The sequence below is a fragment of the Prosopis cineraria genome, unplaced genomic scaffold (assembly GCF_029017545.1).
Source record: "Prosopis cineraria cultivar Desert tree isolate PC_DT_omini unplaced genomic scaffold, ASM2901754v1 PC176, whole genome shotgun sequence".
NCBI lineage: Eukaryota > Viridiplantae > Streptophyta > Magnoliopsida > Fabales > Fabaceae > Prosopis > Prosopis cineraria.
Window position 1 is genome coordinate 52,707 of NW_026555503.1, and position 10,615 is coordinate 63,321.

At 30.1% G+C, this 10,615-nt stretch overlaps 1 protein-coding gene across 1 annotated transcript; it reads left to right on the top strand.

Annotated features, from left to right (window-relative positions):
• The first annotated feature begins 1,914 nt into the window (after nucleotides 1-1,914).
• LOC129295713 (uncharacterized) lies at nucleotides 1,915-2,727 on the top strand. The gene has a single exon (XM_054934254.1). The coding sequence runs from the start codon at nucleotides 2,044-2,046 to the stop codon at nucleotides 2,506-2,508; it is 465 nt and encodes a 154-aa protein (XP_054790229.1). The 5' UTR covers nucleotides 1,915-2,043; the 3' UTR covers nucleotides 2,509-2,727.
• The last annotated feature ends 7,888 nt before the right edge of the window (nucleotides 2,728-10,615 follow it).

Consider the following 10,615-nt stretch of genomic DNA (forward strand, 5'->3'; position numbering starts at 1 on the left):
TGGATTTGGGATTTAAGTATATTTTGTAAATTTTATGAGATCTCTTGATAATAAATTATCTCTTATGGGAGACTAAATGTAATTTTTCTTACATTTTGATAAGTGTGAACTCAAAATTCTATTTCTTTTTTAAGTAATACCAATAATTTAACTATTTTTTATCCAATTCTATAAAATTAGAAAAAAATAACTTATAAATAAAATGGACAGTAAGGAATATGTGAACAAATATAAATATATATATATATATATATAGTTTACATACAAGTAACAAATAAAATGTTTATACATGTAAAAATATGTAGGGTGTTTTGAATGACAGTGATTTTGTCCTCCTTGAATATCAAGTGGTTTTGCCATTGATTAAACGCATTCAAAGAAATTATTGATTATGACCTTTTGATAAATAATATATCTTATCAAAACACATTAATCTAGTCTAGTCCATGTATCTAATGAGATAGGGTTTGTCATTTAACTTATGGCTAGAATCAAATTTAAAATTTCAACTTAGGCTCGTAGGCAATACACAAAATCAAGCTAGTCTCTTTGAGACACCCCTCAAGTGTCGAATTCATCCTGGGTGCTCATCAAAGTGATAAGATTTGGATAATATAGGTTTTAACATAAATGGTCCGAATTTAATGGATTTTTTATATTGATTAAAATATAAACTTATAAAAATTATAAAAAATTGTAATAAATATTTTTATCATCAATCAAGTTTAGATTTAATTTAAAGAGTTTAAATTAATATTAAAAATTTTATATATTGACTACCCAGATACACTCTACATAATTCAAACTTAAAACTTTTAACTTGTAATATTTTTAAAAATTATTTTATATTTTATTAAATCTTGACTATGCAAAATACATCTGATTAGTCAATATATAAAAATTTAATATTAAATCGAACCCTCAAAATTAAATCTAAACCATATTGATAATAAAAAATTTAATAATTTTGAACTTTTTTATTTTAATAAACATAAATCTTTTATTAAATTTCAAACATTCAAATTAAAATTCAAATGATCTGGATCTCATTATCTTGATGAGCACTATAGATGAACGCTCAAGTGCACTCCTACATATATCCCTGTAACTTCCCTAACTCATAAGTGTTGGCGGGAGATGAAATTCATGAAACTTTTATATATTTGTTTAAATTAAATTGAAAATTATATTAAAATTTCACACAAAAAAAATTAATTGTTACATGATCCATTGTCAATAGTCTTAATTTAATTCTTAATAAATTTTATAATAATTAATTTTTTTATATGAGATTTGCATATAATTTTTCCTAGATTAATTATCAACCATGCATGTCCTCTTTCTTTAACAATATATCCTTTATTTTATGTACAGAAAAAGTCCTTGTTGTCTATAATTTTAGGTTCGTTAAGAATATTATTGAGAATAAGCTCTTTGTATCCAATTGATCATTAATTTGGAGTTTAGCAAATTATTAGGTTAACGCTAAAATGAACTAGATGGTCACATTTTTAAGATGGAAGAAAATCTCGTGCATATATAATTATATTATATAAAAAGGAAGTCACAAAGTGCTGCTAAAACAAATCAGTCTCTCTCTGTTTTTTTCTTTCCCTTCTGTGAATTAACGTGTTTCCTTTGATTGATGATCACCAATTCATCATTGGTGGGTCAAAAACGTGTAGAGACCTGAGGGAAGAATGTGAAAGCTCATCATTAGGTAATTTTACCAGCCTATGTCGACATTTTTCCAGGTTGTCATATTCATTTTTTTTTCCACTATGTGACGTGTGAGCTCTGAAGCAAGTCAGCAAAACGATGCTTTTAATCCTATTTAATTTAATAATCCCTTCATAACCATTAGTCATTGCAATCACAATGGCATTCCGGCGACAAAAGGAAAAAAAAGTTTAAAATTTTCAAAATCTTGAAGCATTCGTTTATTATTAACACATGACAACCCCTGCGGCCAAAAAAACACTCACAGGACAACCTTATAGAGGGGGGAGAGAGAGAGAGGGAACAGGTGGGGAAGAGAGATAGATGGCAATGTCTGGGTCTGAGACAGAGAATCAGACACGGAGTGAAACAACGAAAGAACCTCAAGTGGAGGTGGAGAGCGTCAAATGTGATTCATGTGGATTCTCGGAGGATTGCACTCCTGCTTACATCTCTCATGTTCGTCAGCGATTTCAAGGTCGGTGGCTTTGTGGTTTATGCGTGGAGGCTGTGAAGGTCGAGGTTTTAAGATCAGACCGCCTCATCACTCTAGACGAAGCTCTCGACCGCCATATCAGGATCTGCTCCCAGTTCCGATCTTCTCCCGGTGGTCTCCGTGAAACCGAGCACCCAATATTCGCCATGGGTCGGGTTCTTCGCCGGAGCTTGGATTCCCCTAGACATCTCCGATCAAACTCATCCAGCTTCACTCTGCCGGTGGTTCATGATCAAGCTCGAAGTTCACCTCTGGTTCGGTCGGAAAGTTGCTTCTCCTCCATCTCGGGTTGAGGAACCCTCACGAGTCACATCTCTGTTTCGCGAGACATTCAAAAATCTGGCCTTTCTATCAACTCTTATATGTGGCTTTCTTCAAGATGATGATCGTAGCCTCGTAGGTAGAAAACAGCGTATCAATGACTTGAGTCCAGTAATATTTTTTTGATTTCCCGTCCTTCTCCATCTCCTTTGTAAATATCATATTCTGAACAAATTTTAGTTTCGTCCCAATCTGAATTTTCTGTTCAGTGCAATATGACAAAAGAGACATATTACTCTAATCTCTGAGCTTACAAGAATTGCATATTCATAAAGTTTCCGAGCACTATTATATTCCTGAATTATAATCTAGCACATTATGCTCTGTCTTGAGATGGTCATGACCATATTTACTGTAATAGCCTTGGGATAACGATTCCTGATAACTTGTTTGTCTGTAGCGAGTGACTTGATCGACATGAACAGGTTACAGGGGTGAGCCAATAAACTCAAGCAAAAAAGAAGGAGAAATGGTGATGCCAGAAACTTCTGGATGCGTCCACACCGGGAAATTTCAGCTGCATCCGACAAGACAAAAAGTGAGCCAATATTACGTGAATTGAAAATTTCTTCTCTTTATTTTCCCCCTGTCTAAATGTCGTCATTAGAGTTCATCTCCTCTACGACTCTAGGAACCATCTAGCAAGGAGATGCCTCAAAACAAGAGAAAAATACTTGGAAGTAGATGCGTGACAAAAAAAATCTTTCTTTCTATCTATCTATATATACGTATATAGCTATAAAATTTCTGTTGATTTTCAATTAATCGATTTTCCGGCATTAAAGTGTGTTTGGTTGGGGGAAAGAGGAGGAGAAGAAAAATTTTTAAAATTATTTCTCCCCTCTCCTCCAAAACCTCTCCTCCAAATTGGGAGGGGAGCTCCCCTTCCTTTTCTTTTTTTTCCTTGAACCAAACATACCCGTAAATTTTTAGATAGATGTAAAGAATGCATAAGCATGGTGAAGAGTTGATCGACAAACATGATATCTTTTATGTCTTAAATTATAAAATACTTTTAAATAAAATTTTATATATTAATAAAATTTATTAAATACATCTTACAACCTTACTTTTTTAAGACAAAAATATAAATTTTTAAAAATATTTTTCATTTAATTTTTATTGATAAAAGAATATTGAAAAGAGAAAATATATAGAAAGGATGATATTAAAAAATTATCATTAATTAAATTTTTTTATTAGAGTGTTTTATATTTTGAGAAGTTAAATTTTTTTAAAAGTATTTTTTAATTTAAAATGGAGGGAGCATGTATCTTATGTCATTGAAGAGGTGAAGAAGCAATAATGATCAGAGGACTCAATATTGAAGAAACAGGAGACTCTCGAATAGATGTTTTCTCGAGAAACGATTATTTAAAATTTGTTTTCCACGATCGAAAAGTTAGAAATTAATTAAAAATTAATCCAAGCAGTTATAGTTGACTAAATCAGTCAATCCAAATATAATCAACTTAGGTCGTCCGACATGGAGTTAAATTTGCCATTGGCCTTAAAATCTAGTGATATATAAGCTCTATATGTATATGAGAGCGTACAAGTTTGATCTGCGTGTAATTTTATCTTGTTAGTGTCTGCCCCCTAATTTATTAAAAAAAATGAAGTTAACTCTCTACAAAATAATAATAATAATAATAATAAAGGCATGAAGTTAAGTCAGTGCTCTAAAAATTCTAGTAAAAACTAGCTATTTTGGGTCAGATTAAAAAACAAAAAAAAAAAGTGACCCTTAAGAGTTTTCGCTTCAAGTCAATACTCAACTGTTCTAACTCATAAAAATTTATTGTGGTAAAGGTAAATAAAGATGGATTAAGGGATAAAAATGTTTTCAAAATTTAAAAAGAACATTAAGTATCATTATCTTAATTGGAGCAATTTTATCCAAAAATTTTAAAAGAACAATTTTTTCTTACCATTAGTGTGACTGTTAGTTTGACTCTTATTTGTCAAGTGGCAGTCGCCTGACATTAAAAAAAAAAAACACTTCCAAGTGTCTGCTATTCATTATTTCATTTGACCCCAATTTGCCTTCCTCACTAGACCTTCCCATCTTCGTGCTTCCATCTTCGTCTAATTCTGACACATTGGTCGAAGTCTTCAGACCATAATCCCTCTAAATGGATAGAAATGACTAGAACTAATTAGAACCCTTTTAAACCATTTCATATTGCATTATTACCAGTAAAGATCATATATAGAAATTTATCGGAATCATCAACTGAACTTTAATCAGAAGTTCAGAACCACCTATTTAAAGGGGGGAAATCATCATGAAATGTCTAAATGCAAATAAAAAGTACAAGGTTTCGACACAGCGTGATATTACAAAGATTCTTGCATCTAAAAATGCACTTCCATTACCTCTTACCTGCCTTGCAACCATTTTCATGTTTCTCAACTCCGCTATTTCGCTCCTTCTTCACAATTTCATTGTCTCTGCATTCTGACTATCCACTGTCTCTTTCTAATCTCTCATCATCTTCTTTGTCTCTGAAATTCCTTGCCCCAGAATCCCTCTTCCCGAGGACTCGAGAAAATGTCACACGGCGATACCATACCTCTGAACCAATCGTCCCAATCCGACATTGACGAGAGCAAGAACCTCATTCGTGCTAGCGTCCAATCTGACCCCACCATGGTTCTCCCTGCCAGACCTCCCAGTCCCTCTCAAGCTTCAATCCCGGTGTCTTCCTCGTCTTGTATGCCTTCTGCCATTCCACTGCTGCCGAAATCGTCCAATCAGAAGCTGCCAGCTCTTCTCGCCTCTCCTCCTCCGATTCCAACTTCTTCATCTAATAATGTCGGTCCTAATGTCTTGCCCAGTAGATGTTAACGTCTTCCTATCTTTGAAGTTCTTTGGCAAGCGTTGGCACACGAGTTCATGTCAATGTGGGCGGAGAATCTAGACGGTAGGTTGGGAGGAGGAGATGATGGCTTGAGAAATGTGGAGAGGGGTCGACTGATTGCACATGGAAAATGGGAAAATGAATAGGTATATAAGTTGGGTTTGACATGTTATCCACGTGTGGCCACCTATTATTTTGCTTGGTCAAACAACCTTGTTCAACAATCAACCAATAAAAACTTGAGATAACAGTGGAGCAAAATTGGTATCTTTTTTAAAGTTTTGGAGATAAAATTGCTCCAACTAAAGAGTAAAGATATTCAATGCTCTTTTCAGAACATTTTCAAGACATTTTTGCCTCTTAATCCAAGAAAGATTCCAACATTCCTTATGACAAAAATAGACGATGTGGAACCATTTGTTTGTTCCACTTTTCTGCTTTTTTTTGTTTCCTTTTCCCTTTAATGTTTTTTTGCACGTATATGGTTTTAAGAATCAAAGAGCAAGCCAACAGCTTGGAGCTTAATTGACATGATCTTTTCCCCTCGATGCAAGGATCCTTCAATCAAATTCCCAAGTGGTCAAGGGAGGAAAATTATATTGGGTGTGTGTGGGGTGTGATGTGTTCTTATGTGTGGCGGGTGTGATGTGTGCTTACGTGTGTGGTGTAGTAGCCTAAATTTGACAATAAAATTTAAATATTAGAAATTGATTTATTGAGTAGAAATTAAAAGTTGTAAATACCTATTAATATTGATTTGAATTTGATAGGCTTATTTTAAAGTAACTGGAATTTATTAGATAATTATTTGAGGAAAGAAATTTTATCTAAGAATAATTAAATTCCAAAGATTAGTGCCAAGCCATGATTCTTATTAAAAAAAGAGGGAAAATATTAATAACAATGAGTGATATTAAATAAGATAATTCAAATTACATTCTTCCACTTAAGATATTATAATTATGATGATAAAAAAAATACTTAGTTGAGTAAAATGCAAAATCTAAATTTTTCTCCTTTTAATTTTAAAGAACTTTAGTTATTTATAGATAAATTATAATAGAATTTGAGGATTTTTAAGGTCAAAATATTAACTAAGTAAAAATAATTATAGATGAAACATATTAAAACTATGAATAACTAGGAATTGTTAAAAAAAAAAATAAAGAAGAAGAAGATGAGGATTGGGTTGTATTTGGAATTACCGTCTGGACAATTTATCTTGGAAGAGAGTGGGAGAGGGAGAGGGAGGCGAAAAATGGGTCTCACAACCCATATTAATATAGGACCTGGCTTGTCTCTATTACCTTTCCTCTTTATTTTTCTTTTACTATTTTAAAATAAAATTTAGATCATTTAAATTTGATGCAGATTATTCTGGATAATTCAAATTTAAAGTTTTTATTTTTTATTTATATTTATATTTTATAATTATAATTTTTGGATCCTTCAAATTAAATTTGGATTGTTTTGATTGGTGATAAAATAAATTTAATATTTAATAGATATAAATAAAAACCAAAAACTTTAAATCTAGATCATCTATATTTAATCTGCACTAAATCTGGATGGTCCATATTTTATTTTAAGATAGTGGGGAGGAAATGAAAAGAAAGGATAGTGGAGACAAGCCAAATCAATTAATATAGCATGCAGCTTTATTTTTACTCCCTCCTTCATCTTCTATTCCTGAGGGTGAGTGAGCATCCACCATTAATGGAGGAACTCAGTGATTTTGAACTTGATTTAATGCTCATAATTACTTCCAATTACAAAACTCCCTTTGCCAAAAATATTCCATGTGATAAGAGCTTTTTAATAATGAGAATATTGAAAGAAGCAGAGTAAGTTTAAAGATCAAGGTTCAGAGCAAGTTACGAGTTCCACTTTGGGAATTACAAAATTATTAAAGTAAGTAAGTACTTAAATTTAATCAATTTAATTTATTAAATAAGGTTGAATTTTTATATATGGATATATTAAGATTGATTGTCAAGCAAGACAGAGTGATTTCAATTTTTAGAGTCAATTAGTGCTTGAAATTTGGATAATTAATTATGGATAACTTGAAAATACTTGTTAGAATTTGATTGTATGATTGAATCACAAGTTTGGATGATTTTTTTATTTATAGGAGAATTAATGTGAATTTTTAGGTGATTACGATATAACCAATTTAGACATTGTTTGGTTAAGAAATTATTTTGCTTAAAAAATCTAGTTAATAAGAATCTCATAGTTAAATTTTTAAGTTAATTAGATTTGATTTCACTCATCGTTGAGAACTCAAGATTTTTACTTTAAAAAGGATTTTTTTAACATAATTGTAAAAATTAGAACACATTATGAGAATGAATAAGAGATTAGGAGGTGTATAAAATTTGTAAAATTTATCTGGTATGCTTGAATTGAAATTTTAAAAGAATGATTGAGGAATTTGATGGTTGTGGAGGTTTTATTGGTTAAACTATGATATTATGGTTTAGAAATAATTATTGGAAGTGAAATACAGATTTGAATGTTCTGGCACATTGTTAAGAAAAGAATATTATGATTTTGGAGAATTGATATTCAGCTAAAAATTAAGAAAAATAATGTTTGGAGGACTTGAACATGGACGGAGGTTTTATTTAGAAATGACTTGAATGATTTGTTTTGGTTAGGAATTGGTAGAAGTAGGACTAAAACAATGTTTGACCTAATGGGTAAAATGGGAAGCTTCCGAGCACAGTGGATTGTTAATGCATTGATTAGAGTTGCATTAATATGTAATATCATTATATATATATATATATATATATTATAGATTAATTGTTGATTGCTGGTATTGGTTTCGTGCGTGCTTATGGTTATTTTTAAGCATGGAAAAGGGGTAACATTTAATTATTATTTCTTATACTAAGATATCTATTTTTTTAATTGTTGTATATGTATGTGTATAACTATGTGGGAATGTTGCTATATCCACTGAGGGCTTATTAACTGTTTTTATCCTTTTTTTTTACCAACATATTGACTATTTCTATTTTAAGAAATATGATTGAAAATTAAAATTGTCTTTAGCATGCGTGTTGATTTTTAAAATTAATATATAATACTTTAATCCTTTTCAAGCATGTTAATTATTGTGAAATGACTTATATTTGAGAAAATTACCTTTTTTGGAGAATAATTGTGATCCTTTTAAGCATGTTTGAGTGTATTTGAATGGTATATAATGAGTTTTTATTCTTTTCAAATATGCTTGGTAATTTTGGGATGATTTTTGGAATGTGATGCAGGAAATAAAATGATTGATAATTGATATGATGACTATGTATGGGAGATTGAAACTTGATATTCTAATTGCCACATGAAACACCTCTACTAGGTATATAGTGGTTGGCTTTTTCTTATAGTTTCCTATTATACTGATTTGAGTTTTGGGATGAGGGGACCTCCTTTTAAGGAGGGAAGTCCTACTCTATTAAAATGCATCTTTAGTTGGGTGTTAGCTCTAGCTAGCGGTGATAAGATGCAAGAGGCAAAATATAAGGTTGTGATTAAGATAAGCATCACTTGATTTAATTGTTATTTGATATAAATTGTTTTGATTATGAAAAACTTGCATTCTTTTATTTGAGAAATGGTTTGTGAAGGATTGTAAAAAGTAATTATATATATCGAAATATGACTTGCAAACTGATTTTTAATTGATATGTTGGTGTAAATTAGAATAACTAATTGTTATTAAAATGTTAGATCTCATATGTTACTCCTATCATTTTTTAGGTGAGTTGTCTAATAGAGTAATAAGGAAGGCAACATAAAAGTGAGCGCAGGCTCCTTGTTCTGTTTGGTTTTGCACATGTTGTGTTTGTTATTATGTTGCTATGACCTAAGAATATGTTTTGGATAATTGAATTATTTTAAAAAATTGTTGGCTTATATTGTTGAAAAAGGATTGCGGAATTTTGTTATTTTTAAAAGGGCTTATGTTGTTTTGAATTGGGCTTGTGGTGGAAATTTAATTTGCGCTTCAAATGCCCCAAATCCAATATTGTTGTTTCCAGGTATTCCTTATTATGTTTATTTGACAGTTTTTTTAATATATTTACTGTGAAATATGAAATATTATTGGAGATGTTTTGTTATGGATATTAGAAGATTTTGTGAATGTCCATGTTTTAGATGCCCCAATATCATCCGATTATCATAATATTTTTCACTTATTATTATTCTATATATTTATTAAATTTAATTAATATATTCATGTTTATAAATGGAAGGTGTTCCAATTGTATTTTATATATTAAAATGAAAAAGCTTTCAATTCTTTCAAGTTTTCTTTTTTCTATCTTCTATCAATCTCTATTTTTATAAATGTTATTAGCATGACTGATCTACTCTTGGTATTACTAGGAGTGCCTTTATAATTGTTGGATTAAAGATTAATGATCATCCCAATGAACATCTCTAATAAGGATGGAAGCATACTCTCTTAAAAAATCAGCCCATGTCTATAATATATTTACTTGTTATTTATTTATTGAATTCATTTATTTAGTTATTTTCTTATTACCTTAATTAAATTGCGTATTGTGTGCCACATTCAGAAGTATGAGACACAACTTAAATTTTAGAACAGTTGATTCTAAAGTATTTCACATAATCATACAAAACATAGAGTGGATTTTGAAGTTTTTCACACATAACATAAAATTAATTCTAAAATTATCCACACATAATATACAGTGAATCATAAAGTTATTCACATGGAAATATAAGTTAGATTTCAAGGATATTTACATACAATATAAGGGTGATCCTGAAAATTACTACATAAAATATAAAGTAAATTTGAAGTTATTTACATTCAAAATACCTATTATTATGTATCATAAAGTTATCCATATAAAATATAAAATAGATCATGAAAATATCTATAAAACTTAAAGTGGATCTTGAAGTTATATATCTACATAGTAAAATGCATATCCTGAAGATATCTACATTTAATTATTTATTTTTCTGTTTGTTTATTTATCATACATTCAATTCCTTATTTTTAGTTCATTGTGTGTATATATAATTCGTTTAGTTATATACATATGTAATTTTAAAAAAGTGTATCCTAAAATTACCCACACGTAATATAAAATAGATCTTGAAATTATTCATGAAAAATATAAAGTGTATTGTGAATATTATCTATATATAATACAAAGTAAATCAT